The 27,705-nt window shown below is 38.3% G+C and overlaps 5 protein-coding genes across 11 annotated transcripts; 2 read left to right on the top strand and 3 right to left on the bottom strand.

The window, feature by feature from the left end:
• Positions 1–878: 878 nt before the first annotated feature.
• On the top strand, positions 879–5,388 carry LOC131336260 (hypersensitive-induced reaction 1 protein). 2 transcript variants are annotated; one of them, XM_058372047.1, is made up of 6 exons: positions 879–1,160; positions 2,403–2,596; positions 3,175–3,295; positions 3,428–3,519; positions 3,614–3,710; positions 4,702–5,388. In XM_058372047.1, the coding sequence occupies exons 2-6, from the start codon at positions 2,408–2,410 to the stop codon at positions 5,064–5,066; spliced, it is 864 nt and encodes a 287-aa protein (XP_058228030.1). In that variant the 5' UTR covers positions 879–1,160; positions 2,403–2,407; the 3' UTR covers positions 5,067–5,388. The 2 variants fall into 2 exon arrangements, with proteins under 2 accessions (XP_058228030.1, XP_058228031.1); XM_058372048.1 differs by lacking the exon at positions 879–1,160 and adding an exon at positions 1,161–1,251.
• Positions 5,389–5,663: 275 nt separating this feature from the next.
• LOC131336259 (mitochondrial outer membrane protein porin of 36 kDa-like) lies at positions 5,664–7,657 on the bottom strand. 2 transcript variants are annotated; one of them, XM_058372045.1, is made up of 5 exons: positions 7,354–7,654; positions 7,032–7,121; positions 6,798–6,865; positions 6,345–6,553; positions 5,664–6,261 (listed from the first exon to the last, which is right to left on the bottom strand). In XM_058372045.1, the coding sequence occupies exons 1-5, from the start codon at positions 7,400–7,402 to the stop codon at positions 5,943–5,945; spliced, it is 735 nt and encodes a 244-aa protein (XP_058228028.1). In that variant the 5' UTR covers positions 7,403–7,654; the 3' UTR covers positions 5,664–5,942. The 2 variants fall into 2 exon arrangements, with proteins under 2 accessions (XP_058228028.1, XP_058228029.1); XM_058372046.1 differs by lacking the exon at positions 6,798–6,865 and having other exon boundaries at positions 7,354–7,657.
• A 1,236-nt stretch (positions 7,658–8,893) lies between these two features.
• Positions 8,894–9,838, bottom strand: LOC131336437 (protein PXR1). Its single transcript, XM_058372284.1, has 2 exons — positions 9,695–9,838; positions 8,894–9,602 (listed from the first exon to the last, which is right to left on the bottom strand). Exon 2 carries the CDS (start codon positions 9,555–9,557, stop codon positions 9,198–9,200), a length of 360 nt encoding a protein of 119 aa, XP_058228267.1. The 5' UTR covers positions 9,558–9,602; positions 9,695–9,838; the 3' UTR covers positions 8,894–9,197.
• Positions 9,839–11,849: 2,011 nt separating this feature from the next.
• LOC131336435 (pectate lyase-like) lies at positions 11,850–15,326 on the top strand. Its single transcript, XM_058372282.1, has 4 exons — positions 11,850–12,206; positions 12,481–13,132; positions 14,081–14,323; positions 14,893–15,326. The coding sequence occupies exons 1-4, from the start codon at positions 12,001–12,003 to the stop codon at positions 15,109–15,111; spliced, it is 1,320 nt and encodes a 439-aa protein (XP_058228265.1). The 5' UTR covers positions 11,850–12,000; the 3' UTR covers positions 15,112–15,326.
• A 517-nt stretch (positions 15,327–15,843) lies between these two features.
• LOC131336433 (isochorismate synthase 2, chloroplastic) lies at positions 15,844–27,170 on the bottom strand. 5 transcript variants are annotated; one of them, XM_058372280.1, is made up of 16 exons: positions 26,737–27,170; positions 26,451–26,639; positions 23,055–23,299; positions 21,539–21,656; positions 21,315–21,431; positions 21,042–21,188; positions 20,809–20,883; positions 20,651–20,719; positions 20,097–20,215; positions 19,934–19,991; positions 19,294–19,404; positions 18,718–18,802; positions 18,091–18,188; positions 17,592–17,684; positions 17,297–17,372; positions 15,844–16,221 (listed from the first exon to the last, which is right to left on the bottom strand). In XM_058372280.1, exons 1-15 carry the CDS (start codon positions 26,860–26,862, stop codon positions 17,301–17,303), a joined length of 1,722 nt encoding a protein of 573 aa, XP_058228263.1. In that variant the 5' UTR covers positions 26,863–27,170; the 3' UTR covers positions 15,844–16,221; positions 17,297–17,300. The 5 variants fall into 5 exon arrangements, 4 of the variants coding, with proteins under 4 accessions (XP_058228263.1, XP_058228261.1, XP_058228262.1 ...); XM_058372278.1 differs by having other exon boundaries at positions 15,844–16,150; XM_058372279.1 differs by having other exon boundaries at positions 15,844–16,129.
• Between the last annotated feature and the right edge of the window lie 535 nt (positions 27,171–27,705).

Below are 27,705 nucleotides of genomic sequence, written 5' to 3'. Positions count from 1 at the left end.
CGTTGGATGGGCCTGAGTGCACAACACATATAGTGTATCGCGCACATAAGAGACATTATTCTTGTGTATTAACATTGTTGTAAGGCCTAGTTTCCCCAAAAAAGCCTGTATTATTTTGTCTTTATTCAATTTTTTTATATTTGTTAGCTTTGTATCAAACTTTTGTAAAATATTAGTTTGCCTCGACAAGAGGAATCAAAAAAGCAAAAAATTATAACTTTTACACATTTTAGCACTTACTTTTAGTCCAGCTAAAAGTGTAAATCTTGGATATTTCTAAAATAAATTGGGTAAAAGTCATGATTTTTAGTTTTTGGATTGCTCTTGTCGAGATAAATTAATAATTTACACACAAAAATTGACGCAAAACAAAAAAATGTGATAAAAATTTGAATAAGGAAAAAAAAAGAGAAGGAAACTAGGCCTAAATTAATCCAACATTAGAAGCTAGAAGTTTTTTTGATTATCGATTATAGCATAAGAATTTGATGTGCTTGAGCAAAATTTTTCCATTGTTCTTATCCTTAGAAGAATAGACCCACCACGAGGGGGAAAAAAGCATGAGCCAAGCCATGAGCAAATTGGATCTGTGATGCACATTGGTATACAATGGTATGGTATTAGGATTCTTGCTGGATTTACACGACAGAGAGATGGAATGGCAAGGTTATCTTTGTCATTTTTTCCACAAAAGCTAACACCGTTCGTGAACAAGTTAACACTTAACAGGAGGGGGAGTCCTGGTAATGTCAGAAAAAATAGGGAAGGGCAGTGATATTTCAGAAATCTCAAAGGAGGTTTCTGCTAGTGACAGAAACCTCAGGGGAGGTTAGTGAAATTTGCCCCAAAATTAAAACTCTCCCACTAGAGATGCCCCTAAGAGCACAAAGCACAGTCAATCACATCAGGCAACTCATGTGCTCCAAGTTCCGCCTTTGAGTCTTTGACTCTCTGCTAGGCCAGAAACTTGCTTTCTTGCTGGTCAGCTATTATCCAAAACAATTTTAAAAATATAATTTTGAGCAATAACTAGGTATTAACTGTTTGGATGTTTCCTAGGAACGGGTTAACTGGGTTCTTGTATAAACCTCCTGGCGCATCAATTTGATTCACCAACTCAGCGCCAACTGTTTTCCCTTGCCTCTATTTTTGATTGGATTGTAAGTCTCTCTCTCTCTCTCTCTCTCTCTCTCTCTCTCACACACACACACACCCACGCACGCACGCACGCATAGTAGCTTGTGGAATTGGGTAATGTTCTTGTTCTGAACTTTGGGTTTTTGGTTGACAAAAAGAAGGCTGGTTTTCTTTTGATTCATACTTTTTGTTTTGATTTTTGTTTTTGTTTTGAATTCTGTTCGTGGGTTTCATCTTTCTTGCTTGGAGTTTTAAAAATTTCGTTCTTTCCCTTTACACATTGCTTACATCACATGTGTGTTTTATACGTAATTTAAAGTCTTTGTTCCAATAGCTTATTGCATACAAAGGTTGCTGGGTTTCACTAAGTCAACTGGGGTTAGAGAGCATCTCTAACCTTCACCCATACTAAAAAAAGCTTCATGTCATTCGAAGCAATGTAAATTTGAGAGAGAGAAATAGGCCTTTTAAAATTGGAGAAAACTTTTGAGTCTCATTTCGAACGAGTATAAGTTTGACTAAAACTCAATTTGGTATGGTACCTGTTTGAGTTAAGGATTGGAGTGAATTTTTTAGGATTTGTTAGGGCTGGAGATGCTCTTATGTGTTGGTGATACCATTTGGAAGAAAAAACACAAATTTTGTGTTCAAACAGAGCTTAACTACGCTCTAATGGCGCATAGACAACAATAATTCTTCACCCCTTTCTCAACTGATGTCCTCTTTCTTACAAGCTTAGTTTTTTTTCTCTAAAACTAACTAATATGCTCCCTGACAGTCCATGTAACAACTTGTAACAATCCCTTCACCAATCAAAAGGGCTACTAAGTCCGATCCTCACCATATGCTAGAACTATTTACTAATCACCGAGTGTGTAATGATCGTCTCCCTTTGTTTACTCATATTCTCCAATATCTTGCCAATTATTAGTTCGAGTCTTGCCATAGGTAAGATCCCCTCACTAAGCTACGACCTCTGATATATGGGGAAGAAAAACAATAGCCTGTGTTTATATGGGGTTTTGGAAAGGTGAGTACTAATGTAGTAATTGTATGTTTTCAGCCTATACTGTTTTTTCCATCTCAAGAGACTATTTTGCAACAAATTCTCCGTTCCTTGGAATTGTATTTTTGCCAGTTATGTTAGATCAATGTTCTGTCCACGATGCAATTACTGAATCTCATAATCTCAGAAAGTAGATGGTTTGTAAGCTTCACAAGTTCCTCAACAAAATGTTGACATCGTGTTTTAATGACTTCTTTAGAGATCATGGGCAATATATTCTGTTGCGTACAAGTCGATCAATCCACAGTTGCTATTAAGGAGAAATTTGGCAAATTTGAGGATGTGCTTGAGCCAGGATGCCATTGCCTACCTTGGCCCCTGGGAAGCCAGCTGGCTGGTCATCTCTCCCTTCGGGTGCAGCAGTTAGATGTTCGTTGTGAGACCAAGACAAAGGTCCATCTCCTTCCCCAACCGTGAACTGGAACTGTGCCAATTTTCTTTATAAAGTGACTCTTTAATATGACGTTATCTGTTTTTGTTGACTGCAAACATGTTGAAACTAAATACTACTCCATAAACTTTGTTTCATCTTTCTATATGGGAATGTCCCAAAAATGCTTGTCCACTTATAAAAGTCAAAGCATAAAACTTTGTAGTTTTCCAACGCTCTCCCATACAACTTGTTATGAAATTTTTTTTCCTGTTTAAATGGAGATGAATATGTAATACTGGAAAATGGAAATCAATAGCTTTTAATTTCGGAATGAGACTAAATTAGGTGAAACTTGGGATGTATGCTTTCTATCGCATGTTTGTAACCACGCTCTTGTCAATTATCCTTGCTTCTTTCCTCTCTTTTTTTTTTTCTGTTGTTCAAGGAAAGCATCAAGCATCTTCTCATCAAGTATGATTCGCACGGATGATGGTTGTATTACCAATGTTGTAATTTCATGGCCACGTGAGTTAATGTTAAGTGTGCCTATGCACTATACGACTTATATGATTGGTTTTTATTGAAATTTCTTCTATAGGACAATGTATTTGTCAATGTCGTAGCATCGATCCAGTACCGTGCCCTTGCTGACAAGGCAAGTGATGCTTTCTACAAACTCACCAACACAAAAAGCCAAATCCAATCCTATGTTTTTGATGGTACGTACCTAAATGCTTGAAACTGTAGACATGATCATACTTAGTTCCCAACATATGTTGCTCTTTGTGTTAATAGTCTACAAATACAAACCTTTATAACAAGTTCTCAGTTTATCTTCCTCATCTATGCAGTAATTAGGGCAAGTGTTCCGAAGCTCAATTTGGATGACGTTTTTGAGCAGAAAAATGACATTGCCAAAGCGGTTGAAGATGAACTTGAGAAGGTAATGTATTTGATTACTTAGGTAGTGAACTATATTTTGGAGCTTGTGTCCCAAACTTCATTGTAATGCCCTTTGCCTTGATAATTTCTCACAGGCAATGTCTGCATATGGATATGAGATTGTCCAGACACTGATTGTTGATATAGAACCAGATGAGCATGTCAAGCGGGCAATGAACGAAATTAATGCTGGTAAATATACAATAAACCTGTTCTAGCTTTGCCAACTATAGAAACTGATACTATTTTCCCAGTCTTATGGCGTGTAGAATTCTCAGTTGTAGCTACCATCCGGTGGCCAATAGTCCTGCCAATAATTTGAGCACATTGCCTCATATAATATTTTGAACCACGGTTCCTTGTAATTAATGCTTCTAAGTCTAAATGAGTCGCCTTTTTCTACAGTTAAATTGTTTGAAGCTAGTTAACCAGTGAAAATCTAGCAACCAGCCTTTCTTGAATACCTCTGCTTGTTCGTGTTGTGGAACTCAATTTTATGTATCCAAATTACAGTTGTTACTATAAGTCAAGAGAAAAAAGGGTTAAAAATAAAGGCACAATTGGTACTATGGTGTGTTTTTGTTGTATTTAATGACCTGTGCATACTAGTTACAACTACTAGGGTGTGTTTGTATTCATTTTCTTCTTTCATAACAAAATAAATTACCCCTTTAGTGGGAAAACCCAAGATATCTCTGGACTAGGACACGATCGAGTAGCACATTTAGACTTCAATAGAATATGTCCGCGCTGAGAGTATTTGTCACGGTTCTTGTAAGAACTTCAGATCCAACCAAAAAGGTGAAGCTTTTAGGTGGAGATGTCCTTCAAGTATATAAAGTGATCTACCCTTTCATACCCGAGTAAGACGGAATTATATTCTCTAACACCCCTTTTCATTTGTAGCCGCTGTTTAGGTCCGTCACGTGGAGCAACTTTTTGGTGTACTATCGTGTAGGCTTTCTCTTGGGGCTGTTATTGTGGGGTGTGTGTCTTTCGAATATAAGATGGAAATGGCCCTGTCAAGAAAGCATGGAGAAGTCTTAGGTCCAATCCAAGAGCTTAAGACTTCATTTCTATTCTTATCTATTATCTAGATGTCTCTAAGCCAAGTATATCAGTTCAATATTTATCGAGCAAAGGTTTTAATCATTATCACTTCCAATTACCTGTAATACTCCAGCTGCAAGGATGAGGTTGGCAGCTAATGAGAAGGCAGAGGCTGAGAAGATTCTACAAATCAAGCGTGCTGAAGGTGAGGCTGAGTCAAAGTACCTTTCAGGGTTGGGTATTGCTCGCCAACGTCAAGCTATAGTGGACGGTTTGAGAGACAGTGTGCTAGGCTTCTCGGTCAATGTTCCAGGAACAACTGCAAAGGATGTCATGGACATGGTCCTAGTCACCCAGTACTTTGACACTATGAAGGAAATTGGTGCTGCTTCCAAGTCCTCTGCTATTTTCATACCCCATGGACCCGGTGCAGTTCGTGAGGTGGCCAATCAGATCCGCGATGGACTTCTTCAAACTTCTCAGCCCTCATTTTCTTAGTCTGCAAAAGCCTTCTAAGAGAAGTTGGGTTCAAGAAAAGGATTTGTTTGTCAAGTCGTTGGACTTGTTTCTGCTTTGATTTCAGGTGATGATCATATGTTCATGTCCATAACTGTAGATAAGACCTTAAAAGGTTGTCAAGAGTGCTAAATGGCAACGTTGCTTATTTTTATTTTCATTTTTTCTGCTTCTGCTTCACTGCAAATGTAGTGCATTTTATGTTATTGCTGTTGTATTTGTCTTTGTCAAAGGAAACTCTCTTTGAAGCACCAGTTGCTATTGCCTTATAGGCACTGTCGTCAAAAACATGAAATTTCTCTCTTATCTGTATTCGGAAACTGCTTCTTTCTTTAGCCTTTCATAATTTTTGCCTGGAAAAGACTGAAATACTATGCTAAGCTTAATTGGTATAATGACTGTTGAAGGTTATCATAGGTATTAGGTTGTGCGGTTTATCAAGGGTGACGATTGGTTTAGGGTTTTACCCAGCCAACCAACCTCTAGGTTGTAAACCAACCTCTAGGTTGCAAGTTCGAGTGTGAGGACAATCCCTCTATGCGTCTAATAGACCCATTAATGGGTACTAACTGGTCGTACTTTGTGACGCAATACGTATCTTAAACATATTATTGTTGAGGAAAAAAATGTTCAAACATAGATGGGACACTAACCATAGACAGAGATAGGGGGTTTTTGACCATCCCTCATCACACATCCTCATATAACTTAACAGATAATACTTCTGCTGCCCACAAATACTTAAATGACACTATTTGGAAGGCTAACCATAAGCGGCAATACGTTAGGTCATGGTCTTATGTATTAGTACTACTTTCCACCATGTTGGAAATGACTCTCTCTTTTTGTGGTTTTGATCTAAGGGCGGAAAGCCAAGGACATCCCAAGTTTAGAAATCGTTGTCACGCTGTTCACGCTGTGTTGCGTATCCACATCTCCAGCAATGGTTAAGAAGAATGAGGGAAACAACTGCTGTTGAATTAAGGCACCTAGTTTCCCATTGCTGCTGGCTCGAGCTTTCACCAATGTGACGGGGAATATCGCATGTTGGGCACCAAATGTGAGTGTAGACTCATTCCTTGAAAATTGATGATCAAGCTCCACCGCGATAGCTGTTTTGGTTAGGGGACTGATTGAGCTATAGCATGAGGCCCTCAACTTGTCACCCATGTCGTTCCTGCATCATCAGTTTGTGAACGTAGTTAGAGTATCAACCACGCTTAGTACAAAGAACTACGGAAGGTTTATCTTAGTAATTACAAGGTTAAGGAAGCGTTAAGGATGGCAATGTTGAAGCTTAGACCGGCGTTATAGTTGTCGAGTTGACGGGTTGCAGGAATGAAGGAGAGGTCAGCACCGATGGAGAGAAGACTGTTTCCTGTTACAACTGAGAAATTTAACAAGGAATTTTCTGCCAAACGGATGCCTGCGGTAATTCCAGCATAGTCATGCGAGTATTGCAGCTCCACCTATTTATTATCCAAATCGCAATATGGCATTACAAGGAAAGAAAGAAGTCTCATTTAAGAATGATAACAAAACAACTAGTAGATGTATGGAAGTGTAAATCAGATATCAAGTTCCAGTTACCAGTCAAATCAAAAGGTTTACTTTCATAGAATTCTATCTCCCCAGGATTCGAAAACGTGGTGTCCTACCGGTGAAACAAAACGACTGTGTGTGGATAGCAAGAAATTGGCAGAATTTTCTCACCTCGTTTTGGTAATGGTAAGGTATGATGAACCTTAAAGCTGTCCTGAGTCCGGGCAAAATGTTGCTAACTGCCACAATTGTGCACGTTGATGAATTATATGAACTTTTAAATCATCAAGACAGACAAGAACAACCTTTTTTTGGATGCATTTCTGTTTGCTACCAACACAAGGGAGTTCAACAGTGGCAAAAGTAACATCAAGCTATTAAGAAAGACTAAGGAGAGATTATTACTTTGGCCGGCCAGGTCAAGACTCCAGGCAAGATTTCCGTAGTTATAGTGAATTGGTGGTTGTTGAGTATAATAATCCTTGTAGAGAAGATCTGGCAAAAATAACCAAGCATCATCATCATCATCCTCATCGAGAGAGAGAGAGAGAGAGAGAGAGAGAGAGAGAGAGAGAGAGATGGGCAACAACTTTCATTTGGTTGCCAAGAAAAAGATCTACCCAACTGAGTCCTTTTAATTCCTCTTCTTTTATGAGCAACAGCAACCAAATGGAATGGCAACAAAAGAGTTGAATGTTTTTGAAGAACAAAAGATGGCATTACGTACCTCTGGCTTTTTTCCCGATGTCATTGTAGATTCCCGGGCATTTGCTCATCTCAATTTTGAGCTAGGTTAACGGATGTCCAAACGTTTCGCTAGGTTTACATTTTTGTAAGTCCAAAATGCAAGGAAATTTAAGTACGTTGGAATGAAGGAGAAGAAATAAAGGAGGAAGTTTCCTCACTAGCTTTCCATTGGAACTTGCAGATAAACCTCTCGACAATAATTCGTATCAAGCCTATTATTATTATTAATGATATAAAAGACAGAGATGAGGCTTTCCTCCAACTCGGTTGGTCGCAGGCAGAGGTGGATCTACACTTGTGGTTCCACCATGGTCAATTGAACACTCCCAAATATTATTATTATTTTTTGCTTAGAATACATGTAAAAATTATTTTGGGTTAACCTTACTTTGAACACCCAACCCAAATGTCAATGAACACCCCCCCATTCAAAACCAATTAAAAACTCAACCACAACCCAATTACAGTCCATCAATCTAGGTAATTCAATACATTTGAACACCCAGCACATTATCTCAAATAAAACTCACAATCATAATGAAAAAAATTAAAAAAAGAAAGAGAAAAAAAAGAATCTATAGGGTTAAGAATTATGCTGTGCGTTCTCTCTCCATCTTTATTGTCGATAGTCTAAATGTGTTAATTTTGCATTCATGACAATAAGTTTTTTTTGGTTTAGTTAGCTTATTTAATTACGGACGACAAAAGTTTTAAAAAAATTCAATTACGTTGCAAAACCCTGTTAACTTCTTGAATTATATTCCTTTGAATTTAAAGACTACGACAAAAAATCTCATCATGTCATCCTAAAAAATAATATATTTTCGAGAAGGTTAGCCCTAATATACTCGCTACAATTTCTTTTAAAAGGGTTTTAGTAGATTAATATGCTCGTTAAAAGTTGACACAAAATATGAGAACTCGTCTAGGACAACTGTAAAATTTTACCTCCTCCATTCTCGAAACACTGTCTAGTACGCAACACGACAACTTTCAAAAAAAAATTAAATTTCTGAAAAAAAAAATATTGTAATATATTTCTCAGTTATATTTTTCAGTTCTCATTTCGCCTCATAGTTAATTCTTTTAAAAATAGAAGTTGTGGTTTTTGACCGCACTATTTATACTAATTGATGAGATTTTGTACATATATCATTGGTTAATAAAACAACTAGTAGAATTAAGTAATTTCTGAACACCCTATCACAAATTTCTAAGCCGTTACTGGTCGCAGTTCACAGTTCGGTTGCCTCCATACGTGGTGCTTTAGAGCTATCCATCTGTCCTAGTGTCATGCAGAGAAAATAATCAAAATTTGAAAAAGATATGTGGGACTTTAGCTTCGATCCCTGATAGCTGCATACTTTGAACTTAGCTGCATACTCTGAACTTTGCACGGTGTGTTGGGCCACTGCGCGCAGCACAACCAAGGGAGACTCTCCCAAAGTGTAGGCTATGGAAGAGTCTCCCGTGGGTTACGCCTTTTTTTACTTTAGTACTAACAATAATCGATATCGTTGATACAGAAAATGGACACACGGAGGACCTCAAAAGAATTCGCATTGAGCAGCAAGAAATTCCTACAATCTGATTTGGAGAAACACGTACCATCGTTCATGAACAGGGAATTCATCTGTCGAAAATGTTGGTCAAGCTTGTTAAAAACTCTTCCCTTCCATGAAATCTGATGTGCTAATTAACATGAAGCATTCAGAAAAGTTCATACATTTACACTAGAGACTAGACATTGTTTGTTTTCATCCTCATTGCTATTTGATTGCACAATGCTACTGTAATCTTCTGCACTTATTCCGAAGGCTATCCTCAAGGGGCTGCTCCACTTGGATTCGCCGCATTCTTCTCAGCTTCGCTAATCATTTTCAAAATCTCGTCTCTCTTCACCGCCATGGCCTGCATCTTGGCATCCATCTTTTCCAGCTTCTGCTTCAGCTTCGCAGGATCCGTCTTATCTTCAGGATTCTTCTTCTTCTTCTCCTCCTTTTCACCACCTTCCTTATCCTTACACTCTTTATCTTTCTTCTTCTTGTCCTTTCCTTTCTCTTCCCCTTTCCCTCCTTCTTTCTCACCCACGTCTGCAAGCTTCTCCTTCTTCTCGTGCTTTTCCTTCTTTTCGACTTTGGTTGCACCGCCATTCTTCTCCTCGTGATCTGCTGTCTCTCCCATGCCTGAACCTGAACGTATTGGCTTAATTTACTCTAAGTCTGATTCCTACAAAACGACGGTTGTGTAAAAACATCGACGAAAGATATAAGAAAAGAAATTGAAAAGGCAAAAGAATCAGATGAAAAAAGACCAGAAACCTGGAATCTCACAATTGTTTGGGCAATTGCATTTCAAACTCAAGAACAGTTTAAATACCAATTTTGTTGGTTAGCCTCTTATTTCTCTAGTCCTCACATACCAAAATGAATTAATCCAAAAGCAATGGCCAGGGCTACAATTTGTTTTAGCTAGAAACGTGATCATCCACACGTAAGATCTCAATTCAAGGAGCCTCTTATATTTAGCAACCAATTTTCTTAATCCAAAAATTCTGCATCTTTAAGTCGCGGCGGTTACGATAGAGATTTATTATCTGGATGCTGTTTATTCATTGTGAAAATATGACTCCAACTCATCATTTCTAAGAAGGAGTTGATCCTGCCTCACCTTCCAGTACGACTACCTTGTTACGACTTCACTTCGGTCACTAGCCCGGCCTGCCTTCAGCATCCCCGTCCGACGCACGATTATGCTATTTACTGGAATAATGTTACGGTCCTTGAGAGTCTTTCCACTAATAGAGACTAATGTCGGAGAGTTTCAAACCATACACCAGAAGTGAAACCAAACCATACAAATTAACGATCTTATGACTATAAACTAATTTTACCTTAGAATCTTATTCCATGCTTAAGTCGACAGTGAAGCTTAGTCTGAAAGATGGTGTTTACTGTTTAGTAAAATAAATTGATTTGCAAGAATAGGAAACCCGTGTATTTTCACTCTCCTGCGACCAACATTTTTTGGATTTTATTTTTTGCCAGATGATAGAATGTTAGTATTTGTTAGATTATTCTGAGGACCGAACTCTTGTCCATAGGAGTCAAACTCTAGACCTAGCGCTACACGACCAATGGACCAAACCCCAAGGCATACATTTTGCAGATTGAAGCAATGGAAAACTAGTCCGTGAGGGGGGGGGGGGGGAGGGGAAGAAACAGCAATGGAAAAATAGACTGCAGAGATGAAAAAGGAAATTAGACCAAGTAATATACGAAAGAAAACCATTACTTATCATTTGGTTTCCTTTTCAAGTTTCAGTGCTTTCCTCTTTTGCATTGTTAGGATTTTCAATTTTCAAATAGCTTTTCTTGTTCAGTCTTGCATTCTCAAGCCCAGGGCCGGCCCAACCCCAAGGCCCAAGAGGCCTGAGCCTTGGGCATCCCAAAAAGGCCAAATTTTAGCGGCACTCCACTAATTTTTTGATTTGGGCTTGAGTAGAAGTCTTTTTTGACCCTATAAAAGGAAAAAACAGGCCCATTCCAATTAAAAACCTGCTGGCTGCTGCGGCCCACATGGATCCAGCCCAAAAAATGCTCGATGGCCTTTTTGTAATTAAGAAATCTAAATTGTCTTTAATTCAAACTCTTTCTCAGTTTCTCTAACAGTCTTACAGCCAAACAAACAAAAAAATATAAACGAAGAAAAAAGGGAAAAAATGAAGAACGAACGGACGATCGATAATCGATTCTCTCACAGTTTTGCCAAAGACGATCGTCGATCGATTCTCTCACGATCGATTCACGTCTGTTGGTGAAATCACTTTTTCACCAAACAAAGGGGGAACTGCAGTCTGCCGATTGCCGAACTGGGAAGGGGCCGAAGGGCACTGAGTCAAGCCTAAGCACTAACTAAGCTCATTTTCAAGCCTAACTCCCGCTTTGGCTATTACCCCTGCATATATGAAATGGGAGACTCTGCATGGGTGTTGGTCCTATCCATTGCCGAGCATGGATGACCCGGATGGGACCAACACCCATGCTACCTCTTAGGGCTACATATATGCCCTATATCTATTGTAAAAATATAGTAAGCTTTTAATAATTTAATAAATAAATTGGCAACCCCATGAAGCCCAAACCCCATATACGCAGTACAGTAAGATTCTTGGTTGAACTTTCAATTTTCTGCACCTCTTGTTTAAAAATTCTGGTTCGGGCACAAGTAGGCATATATCTGAATACATTGCAGATACAATTTAACTATAACTAACATGAGCAGCAACACTAACTAGAAAATACCAATCCCAAAATAGGTGTCCCAATTAGCATGCAAATTAAAGGGAAGGAAATAAATGGAAACATGTGACCGTTAAATGGGCAGTGGTTCCCCACTCTTCCCTCCCTACTTCCCATTTTTCTCATTTCCATTGTTGGATTCAGATTTTTCTTCTTGCAGTATTTATACTAATCTCCACTGTCCTCAAACATTTTAATTTCCAGCACAAAAAGGCAAAATTGCCTAGAAACAACATGGTGACTGCCCTCCTGCACCTGTAGAGGTTGGTTTTATGGATTAGCTAGTTGTATACGTCTTGAGAAATAGAACAAAAACATCTTCCAAAATGGAAACAAAAACAATGGAAGCTGTTAAGCTCAGGGGGTTGTTTTTAGTTTTAGTTTTCGTAACGGTTTCAACCATTGAAGCCCATATCGTCAATTTCGATGAGGTCTGGAAGCAGCGCTCCGAGGAAGCCAAGAAGGCCGCTCACCGGGCCTATCACCCCAATCCTTTGAAAGTCACAGATCATTTCAACAAGCATGTCCACAAGTCTCTCTCTCTCTCTCTCTCTCTCTCTCTCTCTCTCTCTCTCTCTCTCTCTGTGTGTGTAGCATGGCCATTATTGCAAGTGATCTAGCTTGCTAGCCTTGACAACGGTTATGCATGGTGAAAGGAGTAATGCAATACAAACAGAAAAAAGAACATGAAAACAAAAAATATGGACCTACCTCTTTGTCACATCATTTTTTATGGCAGATTTGTTGCATAGTAATTCGGAAAGATTAGCTTTTTGCTAATGAAAGTGCATGTGTTTATGTTGAAGAATGACGGAGGGCGACAACAGCACAAGAAGGGAATTGCGCAGATACAAAGGCCCATGCATTGCCACGAACCCGATAGATCGGTGTTGGAGGTGCCGAAAGAACTGGGAGCATCACCGCATGAAGCTAGCGGATTGTGCCCTGGGATTCGGCCGCCACACCACGGGAGGCAAGGGAGGGAAGATTTACGTAGTAACCGACCCCTCTGACAATGACCTAGTAAACCCAAAACCGGGAACGCTGCGGTTCGCAGTGATTCAACCGGAGCCACTCTGGATCATATTCGCGCGTAGCATGGTGATCAGGCTAAGCGAAGAGCTTATATTTACAAGTGACAAGACCATCGATGGACGTGGAGCCAACGTACACATAACCGGCGGTGCTGGGTTCACTTTGCAGTTCGTGAGGAATATCATCATCCATGGCCTTCGAATCCATGGCATCAAAGCTGGAAATGGTGGAATGATAAGAGACTCGGTGAGCCACTACGGTTACCGTTCGAAAAGCGATGGCGACGGTATTTCAATCTTCGGATCCTCACACATTTGGATTGATCACGTCTCCATGTTGAATTGCGATGATGGGCTGATAGATGCTGTTGAGGGTTCCACAGCCATAACCATCTCCAATTGCCATTTCACCAACCACAATGAGGTAGTATCCGCAATAACTTCGTCCTCAATTTAATTGCGGGAATCTTATTGGGAATCTTGACGGGAATGAGAATGCGATTGTGTCCATAGTTTTCATGGTTGTGATTGAAAAAGAGAACCGATTTCCATCGGTTATTTAAGCTGGTACCACATTCTGAAGTTTAAGTGAAATATGATCCTAACTCAACCCCTCCTGCAATAAGCAACTTTTAGTTTTTGGTCCTTCAATAGGAAATTTCTGAGATTCCAGTAACTTTCCCACGCTACTGTTTTTACCTAACAAAAAACTTGTGATGAAAAATACTTTGCAGGAATCTAGTTTCGAAACTAGTCCTCTACACCGCAAAAAGTTACTACTAACTTAACTGTCTTGTAGAGTTCCATAATCAAATGAATGGAGCCTTACGGTTATCCCACACTCCTGAAAAAATGTGAACAGTTGTAGAGTTAGAAAAGTAGTTTGACCTAAAACGCGATCAATTTGGATGGCAAAAATCCTGAGGGAAATAAGAATGTGACGTTGTGTCTATATGATTGTTAAATTTGGAGCCAACTAGAATCTGAATATGACCCTTGATGAGAGATTTAACCTGGAATCATTTTTGCAAACCAAGTAGGAATTTGATCCTTCTCCTCTCACGTGATAATCTCTGGTATCAGGCTTAATCCATAGGAAACAAAATATTGACTTTAATAAATTTCCCCAGAATAATGTATAGATAAGATTTCCAAAGTAATCGAAACATTACTATGAGATTACCTCAGGAATTAAATTACACTATTAGGTGTTTGATTTGCTAATAATCTAAGGCCCCGTTCCAGAAACCTTCTCAAAAAATAAGCAGCTTACAGACATCGAAACACAGCCTTAGGAATTACATAAGGCCAGTGTGAATGTGAGTGAATTTGAATGCGATAGCTGCAAGGAAGTGACAATGCACATGTGCAGGTGATGCTGTTTGGTGCTAGTGATCTCTACTCGGGGGATTCCATAATGCAGATAACAGTGGCTTTCAACCACTTTGGTAAGGGACTAATACAAAGGATGCCAAGGGTCCGGTGGGGGTTCGTCCACGTGGTGAACAACGACTACACTCATTGGCTCATGTACGCCATAGGTGGGAGCCATAACCCTACCATCATTAGCCAGGGTAACCGCTTCATCGCACAATCCAGCCTATTCACTAAAGAGGCAAGTTTTTCCACATCAAATGCTATTTTTGCTCTGTTTGTTTCGACTCAAATGTTTTACATCAAACAATATTTTCATGTTACAGTATAAACTTTGGTATTCCTCTTGTTTTTCGGGTCTGGTTTGGCTGACACCTCAACAAAAGTAGTCAACTGAACAAAAATAAAACACTCCAAAATAACCGAACTGGAAAGAAGCAAAAATTTTCGAAGAGAACTCATCAAATTTGTACTTTTGTAAGCTAATCAAGATGTATTTAGTATATCTACCCGCTTAAGAAACTCAATGGAACTGAGTTGCTGTTTCAAGAAGTTCAACTACAAATCAATTGCACTGGGTTGTAGACTTCCAGACATTTACTCTGTAGCTTGTTTTACCAATATTGATGAAAGATATTTTTCCAAAAAAATTCCTCTTCATTTTTTTGTACTTCAAACTCTGGAAAATACTCGATATATTTCTGGCAAAAACATATTTACATCGAGACAAACAGAGGTTATATGTACAATACCTAATGCATATGAAAAGTGAACTGTATTGAAGAGTTTCCCTGTGTAAATGTTGAGCAGGTGACAAAAAGAGACTACGCACCTGAGAGCGTGTGGAAGAATTGGTTGTGGCGATCGGAGGGAGACCTTATGATGAAGGGAGCCTTTTTCATTCAATCTGGAAACCCAAAGCAGAGCTACCCCAAGAAAGATTTGATTTCCCCCAAGCCAGGATCCTATGTCCCCAGGCTCACACGCTTTTCTGGTGCTCTTAGCTGCATGCCAAATAGACAGTGCTGATGCATTTGTATGTATGTACCTAAGTATGTAGGCCTGAAATGAAGCTCAATCTGAAACACTAGTGAAAATAGGGTCCATCATAGAAAGATATATAAGAAAAATGTCAAATAGATTATGATTTTCTCTCTATGGCTGTGGGAGATAGAGAGGAAAGACAGCCTGACATTCTTTTATTTTTTTGAGAATATTAAATTGATCAATTTTGGTTTCTGCCATGCACCTTTGGATACTAACTCTGAAAATAGAAGGTCATTCTTCGGTCATGATGATTGATCTGAATGAAACGGGGAACACCCGTTGTTGCATTGTTAGATAACTTCAGCAATAACAGCATCAGTACATCAGCAGAAAGGCTTACAAGTTACAACACCAGTAAAAAGGATGAAGAACTTGTAAATGTTCTGTGTTTCTGTCTGAAGCTCGAAACCTCAAAATGGATACAGATCTTGAAGAATAATAGTAACAAAGTTAAAAAAAAAAGAAAAGAAAAAGAGAAATAGATAGGTAACTTGCTTGTTACACCAGAACTGAGCACTGTACCTGAAAAATCGGGTCAAGGCGGGGAACAACTGACAAATGCATTTGATTTTGGATTTTTCCATGTTTCTGCTGTGAGTTTAAAATACTGTGACGTCACGGTATGGTTAATCATTATGCAAGGAAAATACAGGTCCTTACCCATTCATTGAATATCAGGATCCAGACATAAAAGAAGGATGGATAATCACAACAGCACAAAAAATAATTTTTTCACATATGAGCATATCAATCAGATCCCAAATATCAAATGTTTTGATTTTCATACAACCATGAAAACAAAAGAGAAATCTTGATGAATGAAGAATCTGTACAAGCCAATTATCAATGAAGATGGTGAAAAGACAAGGTTGGTGGTTTTGCTCCAAAAGTAACAATTCAAGATCTCTAACTTGATGCTGAAATTGTAGAAGACACATCTGATTGAACGGGCTAGGATAATCTCTATCTTCAAGAATCTCATCATGTCTCCAGCATGCATCTGTTGCCATATAACCATCACCTTCAAATTGTCAAACAACACTAACATTAACCTTCTAGCTTTGCTACTTGGGCTTTGGTTAAGCGAGGGCTCTGTGAAATCAACATAATTACATAACCACAATAGGGCCCTAAGGATATTATGAAAGTTCCACTTGAGGCAAATTATTGCTTGCTCTGGGGCATTGCTCCACAGTCAACACCAATTACTAATTGAGACGCCCCATGTTGGGGAAAACACAAACACACAGAAAAGGGTCTCACAGTGTGCACAGTTACATTCCAATAGCCGCACCAAGTGGTAATACCTCGAGAGCATCCAATAAATTTAGCCAGTGGAGATGTTATCGAGATTAAATTGAGCTGCTAGTATATGGCACAATAAAATCTGGAAACCAAATTAGAGACTTGTCTACTTAGGCTGGTTTTAATACTAGTTTTCTGGAGCTGCAATAAATGAAGCTTTATAAGAGTCCCCAACTGGTCTCCAGACCCTTGTCCAACCTACTACCAAAATGCCCTTGTTTTGGGGTCAGTGGGAGGTCTAGGAAAAAAATTTGTTAAGACTTGCATGTTTGACCCATGAATTATTCCTACCAACTTCAAGTTTAGAAACATCCAAAATAAAAATGACAAAAATGGGAATATAACTGCAAAATCTTTTTCATCATAAGAAGATTTTCGTGAATCAGTATTGCATGTGCTAGAGACTTTGGGCTGCGATTCTTGTATGGTGGGCATGTCGTAGGTTTTTCTAGCGACAGGGGAAGAGCTTATTCAAGAATGGTAGAGTGGGGAGAAGAAGAAGGAAGTCATGTATTTTGGTTCCACTATGCTTGATGTGGCTTATTAAGAGAGAGCAGAACAAAAGGTATTTTTGATCGGAAGGAGAGGTAGCTGTTCAAAATTAGGAGTCTTCTCCTTTCTATTTTGTATGGTTGGGAGCCGAGGGAGGGCAATCCATCCCTTAACCAATTCCTTGGCATGATAGAGGATTTTTGGGGTTTAGAGTAGTGTATAAGCCCATTTACTTTACATGTTTCTTTGTGGTGTTTGATGTTAGGGCCTTTATGTTCTTAGCATTCTTTTGTAAATGGGAGGCATCCCCTTGATACATTTTCTATAGATCTATTACTCATCAACAGAAAATATTTTACGAACCAAGTACCTCTTCAGTTGATAATAGTGACACTGCCCTTTGTTGTTATTTGGAGAGGAACCTCGAGTTTCATCAACTTCATGAACTGCAGGTCACAGCAAAAGCATAGGAAAATTTCTTTACCACCTCTTCGTATTCCGATAAGAATCATAAGATGCATGGTGATAGACACTTAACACCATACTTCACACAACCCCAAATCCATACAAACATACCAAAAGCTGGGTTACAATTGTAAATTCTAGCATGTTTAAATATGCCGACATATGCATAACTGTCAATGCGCACACCCACACCCACAAACCTGAGATGTCTTCAGTTCCAGTTCCTCCCATTCTAAAGACGAATTACTTCCATCAACTATGCCCGTTCCAGCATATATCAATGCACCAAGACCCTATTCAATTAGTCACAATCATTATCTCTGGAGTGGAATCACTATCTTCGAGGGCAGTGAGAGAAACTTTTAAACAAAAATAAATCCACAAAGTATAACCCCATAACTGTTACTTGTTCCTGCCAATCTTTCAAACAGTTCTTTCCGTAGAGAGCTAGAACAATGACAATTTTTCACACAGGTCTTTCGATAGAGAGCTAGAAAAATGACAATTTTTCAAACAGTTCCTTCAAAGGAGAGAGAGAGAGAGAGAGAGAGAGAGAGAGAGAGAGAGAGAGAGAGAGAGAGAGAGAGAGAGAAGCAGAAATTGTTTTTTGAGCATACTGTCAAAGATCGGTTTTTTTATGACACCTTATATAGATTTTGGGAAAGAACTGTGCATGCAATAAGTCAATAAGTAGCTTACCCTTTCCACCAAGGCTGACCTTATCCCAACCGCGAACTCACTTTCTCCTCCTCCAAACCAACCTACCGGCCCAGCATACATTCCTCGGTCAAACATTTCTGAACGACATAATTGAAAGATGCTTCACTTAGAAAGGGTGCGATCAAAAGAATACCCCTCTCAGGACTACTCAAGTCAAAATTACCTTGATCAACATTATACCTCAATAACAAACAGCAGAGGTAATATGATGTCGCAGAAAAGGTATCCAATAATCAGTAGCCGAACAAAAGACCATAAGTTCAAACTTTCAAAGAAGCATTGAACAAGTATTAAAACTCCATGTTATTATCATTTCCATCAGCATAAGCTCAGTTTAGACAAAGCTGTGAAACCATGCTTTACAGAATACTATAGATCTTGATATATTTTCCATGCAGGCAAGATTACGTCGTACTCTTTTTTTGTTTTTATAAGTTTTAAGTTTGTACTTGCTTAGGTCATGGATTCGTATATGCAACAATTATCAAGTAAAATTATTCAATTGCAGAGTCTCATCCAAAAAACTTCATTTCATGGATGCCTAAAAGAAATCTGCCGAAAACAAATATATTGCTGAACGGGAATAATGTTGAAATACATAATTACCAGTTTCCGCAATAAGAATCCGTGCCTCTTCTGTAGGAAACCCACAAACTGCTGGAGTTGGATGAAGTGAAGACAGAACCTTAAACTGGTTACAAATCATGTAAGACGGAACCATCAGACATTCAATGTCATCAAATGAAACATCCTAAATCAGAAATTCAAATAATCTTGACATGTACTCTCTCAGTGCCTAATTGTTATTCCATTACCAAAAGACGTGCCACTTTTCGAATCCAAAAATGAAACACTTACGTGCAGTGTTTTAAACTTTTTTTTGGCACCAAATAAAAGCACTAATTGAGTTGTTGATCCGGTCTCAAACAATTCAAAAAATATAGAAAAAAGTGCCTTATTTTCTTATTCGAAAAGTGGCTCGACTTTTCATAAGGACAATCAATTAGGAAGGGAGGGAGTATAAAGCACGCATAAGACATGAGCATTCAAAAAAAAAAATTGAGCTTAGCAAGGAGATCAGATGGTTAAGAAAAAGAAACCTGATCCAGAAACTTGTACACAGAGAATTCTGATCTGAATTAACCTAAAAGTAGAACTTAGTTACTTGATAGAGAACTTTACCTCATCATCTTCACTTCGCAGCCTCCCTGTCAATGGGGCATAGAGATGTTGGACTCTAGGGAGCTTTCGAATTGCCTTCTTTGCTTCAAGCGATACCCTGACGCATACAGCCTACAAAGCAGAATAGAGGCAATAAATGAGACTCTTCTGGAATTGTTCATGTTTAGTTTTTTTATTTTTACTCTTTTACTAGGGGACAAGTTTTTTTAAGTGTAGCTGCCACTAATTGCACTAGGTTGCAAGCTACGTATTCTGTCACATTGTACAGCAATTACTGGCAGGTTGTACTTTGATTGAAGAGAGGGCAAGCCAGTGCAGCTTTCTCACAAGAAGCCATGCTCCTGCCACCAGATCACTGCATTGACGATGCTCTTGTGCATCAACTTCTAATTAAGTATACAGTAGCACTAAGGGGATGCTTAGATGTCACCCACAGACAAAAAGCACTAGAAGCACCGTGGTGTGAGGGGAAGTGAAAAAGACTTCTCTTTTTCACCGAAGTAGTGACACCATATCACAAACTGGACTAGATGCAACTTCGAGTAGAAAAACTAAGAAAAACAACAGAAATTGCATCAATGTATGTGCTCTAAAAAAAGAATTGTTCGACTTTTGTTAATACATATCCGAGGTTACTTGCCTCTAGCTTTCTTCTGATGCATTCTCGTACTATAGTGAACTCCTGGTGGTCCTTAGCACTGCAAAGTTAAGAGGAAAAAAGATGAGGGAAAAGAGATGATAACATTCTCAAACCAAATACAGTGAAGAATACTACATCTTTACATTTGAGTAACAAAACAAACCTGGAAAGCAGATCATTTTCTATCTGAAGATCCATAGCCTCAGATCTACCCCTAGCTCGTGTTCCAGCTAAAGCCTCGCTACAGATGTCATACCCTTTCTGATGAAATAGTTGCTCTGGCTATTCGCATAATTTACATGAGTGATTAACAGGATTTGAGATTTCATCAAACAAAAATTTAAGAAAGTTGTAACTTAGCTCAGTAACTTTAGATGCATTTAAGGAACAAGACATTTTTACGCTTTTATCAGAAATAACATGTACAATAGACTAAATGAAAGAACGTGAAAAACAATACAATAGGTACTAGTTTTCTGCAAGGCCTTCTAAGAAAAATACATCACTTCGTATATATAAGGCATGGCTGAAACAATCATATCTTTTCAAGCCTGAAGTTTTGGAACATGCAATACTTTTTGCATTTTGGGCAATGAAAACAAGCTGCTTCTGGTACCGACACTGGGGAAGAGGTTATCAAAGTAACACATAATACAAAGCATGCAAAGGGAAAATAAAAGCTTTCTCATTTAGCAGAAACACATGAATCATACATACGGTGTTTCCAATAAATGCCGGTGCATCAGGAGGTTGAAGACAAAATTGATAAGAATTTCCACCTTCAACCTGAAAATAGTAGGTGAATTTGTATTTTATCTGATCTTAAAATGTATTTGTGCAAGAATTGGCTTAAGCAAAATAGTATAAGTGACCACCTGTAAACAAGCCAACCACGCTAAAGGATCGATATCTGTGGAAGTCACAACCCTGGTACTGCGTGCAAGAACAACCTAAATTTTCAGAACAAAGTTGAAGCAAGGAAAAGATAAGTACTCACAAGAAATAACAAACAAGATGCACAATATAAAATAATTGGAGATGATAGCACAAAACAATCATGATGCAGATGGAGCAATACAGCTGAGGAAGAAATAGAGTAATTAATAACCTTAATGAGTGGTGAGTTCTTTCTGTTTATCATCTGTAGAGATCTATTAACAGCAACATCCCAATACACCTTACTGGGAATGTAATTGTTGCTGAGGATGTAAGTATAAGGAACTTCTTTCTGTAATCTCGTAACCATTGAGGAAACCTGCATATCCAGTAGCGAGATGCTGAAAAAAAAACCTTACGTTTTTCTCTGACAGGGGAAGAAAAGAAGAAGACGAAAACAAGAGGGAAAGAGACAAAGAGATCAGCAAATCGTGCTAGTAGGGACCTGTTGCAAAGTGGACTGAAGTGCTGTTATTGATTCCCCATACTTCCATGAAAGAGCCGTGTCCCATGCAACAGTTGTAGCAAGCATCGAACTTCCTTCAAGCTCATCAAGCTCAACCTGTCATTAATTCCTAGCAAGGGGTGTTTATATGATAAAGATAAACATGTACTTGTATACATAGGAAAGGCTATAGCTAGTCCACGAAAGGAAAGTTATCTATTTACCTGAGGAACAATAAAGTAGAATGAACCAAAAGACCTCCATTCGGATGATATCTCAGCCTGTGCATCAAAGCGGATAGCCCCATAAGCTCGAATCAAAGGGCATTTCTTTGAGAGGAACCTGTAGTTACAATAATAGAAAAAATTAGGAATCTAGCTTTATCAACAAATTTGAAATTGCAGATAACTGCCTAACGTCTAATCAATTCTGAAGCTGCCGAGAATGTCTGCCGCACAAACTTTCATCATTAAAGGCTATCCCAAAGTGTTGAATTCGTATTTATATATTTTTGTCAGAGTAGCTCTATTAGCCGTGTCAACTGGTTTCACATTTATGTTCAATCTCCCAATTGCTTCTTTAAGATATCTATTACGAATTCTATTTTGAAAGCACAACGCACAATGTTGTGCTACGTCACCGATTGCTGCAGTTGTCTTACTGTGAAGAAGAATACGACATATACGTTAAACTGTAACCTATTCGTAAAATATGTAAAGCTAGAGTTGAAAATCTGCAAAAAGAACCCTTGTTGGGAATGCCTGGGGGGCAGGATGAGTTCGCCTCCATAACCCACTCTTTCCAAACCAGATTTCATGGATTCTAGTTGAGGCCTACAACAATGATCCGAATTGATCATCTTGTAAGGTTTACATAGAAGCACATTTCTGCAACAAATCAACTTGATCAGACATCAATATGTAACAGAACATATCTCATTTTGTTTGAGTAAAGGAGCGGTTTAAGTTTAAATAACCGCCCATTTCATCTGAAAGTAGCTAATTTGTTCACATGCTTACTACTGTCCGATCAAGTTATTTTTCATCTACGGAACCTACAAGATGAACTGTGTGGGCCCGAGGGCGGGATAGAGCCCACAAACAGAGGTTTGGAGGGGTCACATCCCGGGGTGTGGAGGGGGCAGCCTACAAACCCCTCCACCTAACAAGGAAGTTTGACCACTTGCAAGAGTACGGTCAGGCTCTATAACAACATTAAAAATGATCCTCAAGCTTTTAAGGCTATGGAGTCTGGAAGTGAACCTATTTCCCATTACGATACTAACATCGTGAACATATCTCGAGCACCATGTGATGTGTGATCAATAAATTGGTAGAATGTGCCCTATTTGTTATGTTATGACCACATTATACATTTGTTATGTTACGACCACATTATACAACTGCATTGATGACACGTCGCAGTGGTATTCAAAATGTGTTCACCAAATGTGGTTACCGTAGCATTGTTCTTCCCATTAAAAGGTGCAAATGGTTACCGTAGCATTGTTCTTCTCAATCGTTTTAGGTCTCAAAATCCTTATGCACGGTCTCCAATAAATTTTATCTATCTATGTCTCTCCACTCATTATCCAAAAACCTCCCTCAAACCCAAAACCGAACATACGGAAACAGTAATTGCGACAGTTGCACATAGAAATCAGAAAACATAATTCGACGATACGAATATAAACAGCAACGAAGGACGAGTAGAGATTGGGAACAGTTTTGTACGGTATACCTCTTTATGGACCGCCAATCGTCAAGGGAAAAGGGATGGGAATGACGAAAGTAGACCGCAGAGCCGACACCAGCTACGCTGATCAACCTATGCTCGACCGAAGGACTCCGGTTATTTCCGTTGGTATAATCGATGAAGCGATCGGAATATTGACTTGGATTTCGGCCGGAGAAAAAGCAGCGAGGAAGAAGCTCCTTCTGTGCGTGAAGCCAATCGATTGCTTCAATTTGCTGCTGAATCGGTACCTGTTTTTAATTGATGATCAAAGAGGTTAAATTGGCAACGAATTTCCAGTCTACGTTTTGGCCTTTAGGGTTTGAGGCGTGATTTTGCGCGGGAAAGGGGATGCATCTGGTTACATTCTGGTAGTTGGGGAAAATTATTCAATGCAACTACAACTTTTATGGTGCCCCCAAGCCTTTTCTCCACTGTACAATTGTTTGATTTCTGCCACAAAATGTGTGAAATCCACATGGATATATGATAAAGATAAAAAAAATTCAAAGCCTTTTCTCCACTGTACAATTGTTTGAGTTCTGCCACAAAATGTGTGAAATCCACATGGATATATGATAAAGATAAAAAAAAATTCAAAAGCAACAAAAAAACTAATATGATAAAAAAAAATTTAAAGCACGGCCATGTGACGCTCCACAAATATGGAAGAATTACTCGGTGGTTGGAGATTTGTCATCAGACCACTAGATTTTAACGTAATTGTACGGCACCCCACTAAAAAATTACTAGAATCCATCAAAGAATTAAATTTTGAACTCCATGATGAATTTGTTTTTAAAATTCAATGTGTCTGATTTACGCACATCTCATTTAATCCATGGAATCTAATCCAATCATCAACTAGTGGGAAATCTGATTAATGACAAGGCAAAGTCACATACTACTATTTTGAACCTAAAATATTAGTAGTGAGAGCAAAGTCCTAACCTTCACTACCAAGCCAATCCTTTCAGTTCTCCACACGAGGAGGTATGTAGAAGAAAAAGAAAAAACTTTTTTTTGAAAAAATACTTTATTTAGCTACGTGTATGTAAAAAGGCGTCGTTAATGCCAAAACTTTTTCTCGCTCTCTCTTTTGTTAGCGGCCCAATTTTTATTGTATAAGAGACTTGTACCACATGTAATGTATAAAACTTTTATACTCTACAGTTTTGGCATTATCATTTTCTTACATAAAAAATTGTTTATTTGCCCATTTTTAGTTGATGTATGTAAGATAAATGATGTAATACTCCAAATGTGAGGAAAGTAAGTACTTATTCCCACATTGGTTGAAAGCTAGAGTTTGACTTGATATATTTAACACCAACCTAGCTAGAACTACATGTCACCTTATTATTAAGTATACTTTTAATGTTGTTTGCGCTGAAAGGAGATTGATGGTTAGCCTCGTTGGGTTGTTACAAATGACTTGTCTAGAAATTCGTGAAAAATGAGTTTTAGGTTCCGTTCTGTTGAGAAAAATAAATATAAGTACTTATTTTTTCAATTAAAGGTAATGTGTTGTGAGAATGACCTATCTCGTAAAACAAAACAAAAATACTCCCTCCGTTCCAAATTAATAGTCCATTTCGGTCTCCAATGCATTTTTTAAATTGTTAATATCTTTCAATCTATAATAAATTTTATGTGCAATATGGATCTCATATGATAGATCTCAATTAGTTCTATTATACGAAGTTTTTAAAATTTTTAAAGACATTGTAGATTGAAAGATATATTAACATTTTAAAGTTGTATTGGAGACCGAACCGGACTATTAATTTAAAACGGAGGGAGTAGTTTTTAAGAAATAAGAACCTTAACTAACAGAAAAGTTATGCAAGCAATTTTTTGTATTTGCAGTGGATAATTAACTACTAAATTTTAAGGACACCGCAAGTGACCCATGAATTTGAAGCTTAATTGATAAGAAAATGTATTTGCATAGTAGCAATAGGGGTAGTTTTCCATACAGTAAAGATTGCGGTACAGCAAAATGCTGTACAGCAGCGTGTACAGATGGATTTTGCGTCCGTCTCGGTTCCAGCAAAGATGATCAGAGCCGCTCATGTTGTTCAAAACATATTGTTTATAGTCCCTTTAAAAAATCATCTCAATCCGATATCGGTAAAGACGTTTACGAATCATCCAACTTTGCTTCAAAATATAGGTGATTTTTTGAAGCAAAGTTGGATGATTCGTAAATGCCTTTACCGATATCGGATTGAGATGATTTTTTATAGGGACCGTAAACAATATGTTTTGAACAAAATGAGTAATTTCGATCATCTTTACGGGATCCAAGACAGACGCAAAACCCATCTGTATACGCTGTTGTACAACATTTTGTTATACCATTAGCACTGCTCTTTTCCATATCCATAGTAATAAAAGTAATAAAGCACTTTTAAAACGGCCTAGTTGCTTCCCAAAATGTTATAAATTGTAGTACTAACTTTTTTGGGTGGAGAAAAAAAAAACCTTAAAGGACAAGAATGGACTTTTTGGTACAAATTTTAGCTTCAGCTAAATATGGGAAACTCCCCCTTAGAGCAAGTACACTAGATAAGCAAAAATACATTTTTTGTTATTTTATCTAAGAGAAACATAAAAAATAGTCTATACCAAATGAGCTAAAAGATGAGCTAAAATGCATTTGTGAATAGTTGTTCTCTATTTTTACCTATGCACTATTTATGCTCCTTTCTTTTTTTATTATTTTTTTTCTCTCTCTCCCCCTCCTTTCTTCTCTCTTTAAACAATAAAGATAATAAAAAAATGAGTGAAAAATATATTTTTTAATTGAAATTAGGTGAAATAGATAATATTGATGTAGTGTTGAGAGAGATGTGAATAGGTAAAATGAAAAAATGCACTGTTGATCAGTATTTTTATATTTTCATTGGTGTACATGCTGTTATATTCTTTTTTAAAATCTAATTGCTGCCCGTTTAGTCAAGTGATTGTGATAAAGTAACAAGTGTTTCTTCACAAGGTCATAAGTTTCATTTTTATGGAGGCCAAACATTTCAAACTTTGGAGCTATTGTGGGTTATGCTCGATCGTTACTTTCAGGGTTCCGAAATTAATCGAGGTGCACACAAACTGGTCTGGACTTCTGGTTATCAAAAAAGAAATCTAATCGCATTAAAATATTTGATGAAATATTTCTACTGCATAAGGATAGGATAGCGGATAGCCCATCTGGGACATGGGAAGGGTGACATTGGTTGACATTGCAATGGAGGATAAGAAATAGGATTCGCATTTTCTGCCAACCAACCACGTGGCATCTCCCCCCGTTTCCTTCTCCAGTGAGAAAGCTGAATCCTAATTGCCTGAGAGTTTACAGACATAAATAATGGATAAATAAATTTGATTGGTTTTTGAGCTCACCTCAAGCCGGATAATTCCAGAGTCAAAAGGCGGCGGTTCGGATTTCATCTCCGAAATGGCCGAGTTGAGGCGGTCCATCCCCAATGCCGGTGTCAAGACTGGCGGAAAAGTCCGCGTTTCGATGGTTCCAATGGGAGCACTCGGCTCACTTTGGCAACCATTCATCGACATTGAACAGAATTGATGTCTCTGCATTCCAAATTCCCACACAACACATGTTGTCAATGCCGAATAGATATTGTGCATCGAAAAAAATTGGTACAAAGACAGAGATAGATAAGCTTACTTGATTGGAGAATTGGACTTGTGATTGTCTGCTGGAAAAAGATGAGGGACTACTAGATATGGTGCACTTCATTGATTCGGGGTCCATGAAGCGTGGATTCATGCAGCGCCCTGCTGTGGCAGCCATGAGAGAGAGAGAGAGAGAGAGAGAGAGAGAGAGAGTGTTAGTTTCAGTTGAATTATATTTGCAAATGAATTATGCCAGGCAATAATGTAGCATATGTGTATAAAGGTTGTATATGTTCAGCTCCATGAACTGATTGGCTGCTGAAGTGACACGTTAAAAACAGAGTGATTGGGTGTGAGTTCAACCCAAGCAAAATTCTGTCATTGATGATTGAAGCATGGGCTAGATAGGAGTATCGTGCAAGTAGCCTCTCCAATACTCTGCACTGGAGTTCTGGAACTCGTACCCATGTTCGGGTGCATTCTTAACCATTGGGGACAACGTGAAAATTATACGTTATTTAATGACTGAAAATATACCAGAACATGGATAGTACTAGCTAGTGATTTGAAGTTACGAAAGAAATACTAGTTGTAAAAATTTGCTAGGCCATGGCAACTGACAAGCATCATCGCACACAACTAAAGTAAATGTAATTACACCATATGGGCATGTTTGATTTGAGGACTATTTTGCTCTGGATTGGACTAAACCCATTTAGTCTGGGTTAAGTGGCGTAGTCAGGAATATGTATTACAAGAGGCACCATAAAACCAAAAACTCCAGTGACAACCAACTTCTAACAACATTCCATTGAACCACGACCTTATTGTTGTTGGCGATGCAAAGATGGCTGGTGTGCTTGTTGTTACATCATGAGAAATGAATGAGAGTTTTCAGGTTTTAGAGTACTATTTTAATTCACCCACCTAAATAGAGGGTGAAATTACTAGCGTTTCATAAATTTGATGTTGAATTTGTACATTGATGATCAAAAATATTTATTTTGTGAGGCTTGTTTTG

Source organism: Rhododendron vialii, chromosome 8a, assembly GCF_030253575.1.
Source record: "Rhododendron vialii isolate Sample 1 chromosome 8a, ASM3025357v1".
Lineage (NCBI taxonomy): Eukaryota > Viridiplantae > Streptophyta > Magnoliopsida > Ericales > Ericaceae > Rhododendron > Rhododendron vialii.
The sequence above is the reverse complement of the archived record's forward strand: the minus strand, read 5'-3'. Positions and strand labels throughout refer to the sequence as shown.

Excerpts from the sequence above, each read along its gene's own strand:
- LOC131336260 (XM_058372047.1), top strand. The coding sequence starts at position 2,408 with ATGGGCAATATATTCTGTTGCGTACAAGTCGATCAATCCACAGTTGCT. Across the intron at positions 2,597-3,174 it reads GTTGTGAGACCAAGACAAAG|GACAATGTATTTGTCAATGT; the intron begins GTCCATCTCCTT and ends TTTCTTCTATAG. Across the intron at positions 3,296-3,427 it reads CCAATCCTATGTTTTTGATG|TAATTAGGGCAAGTGTTCCG; the intron begins GTACGTACCTAA and ends TCATCTATGCAG.
- LOC131336259 (XM_058372045.1), bottom strand. The coding sequence starts at position 7,402 with ATGAGCAAATGCCCGGGAATCTACAATGACATCGGGAAAAAAGCCAGA. Across the intron at positions 7,122-7,353 it reads CATCGGGAAAAAAGCCAGAG|ATCTTCTCTACAAGGATTAT; the intron begins GTACGTAATGCC and ends TATTTTTGCCAG. Across the intron at positions 6,554-6,797 it reads CTTACCATTACCAAAACGAG|GTGGAGCTGCAATACTCGCA; the intron begins GTGAGAAAATTC and ends GATAATAAATAG.
- LOC131336437 (XM_058372284.1), bottom strand. The coding sequence starts at position 9,557 with ATGGGAGAGACAGCAGATCACGAGGAGAAGAATGGCGGTGCAACCAAA.
- LOC131336435 (XM_058372282.1), top strand. The coding sequence starts at position 12,001 with ATGGAAACAAAAACAATGGAAGCTGTTAAGCTCAGGGGGTTGTTTTTA. Across the intron at positions 12,207-12,480 it reads TTCAACAAGCATGTCCACAA|AATGACGGAGGGCGACAACA; the intron begins GTCTCTCTCTCT and ends TTTATGTTGAAG. Across the intron at positions 14,324-14,892 it reads CCAGCCTATTCACTAAAGAG|GTGACAAAAAGAGACTACGC; the intron begins GCAAGTTTTTCC and ends AATGTTGAGCAG.
- LOC131336433 (XM_058372280.1), bottom strand. The coding sequence starts at position 26,862 with ATGGCTGCCACAGCAGGGCGCTGCATGAATCCACGCTTCATGGACCCC. Across the intron at positions 23,300-26,450 it reads CTGGAATTATCCGGCTTGAG|GTACCGATTCAGCAGCAAAT; the intron begins GTGAGCTCAAAA and ends AATTAAAAACAG. Across the intron at positions 17,685-18,090 it reads GGTCAGCCTTGGTGGAAAGG|GGTCTTGGTGCATTGATATA; the intron begins GTAAGCTACTTA and ends CTAATTGAATAG.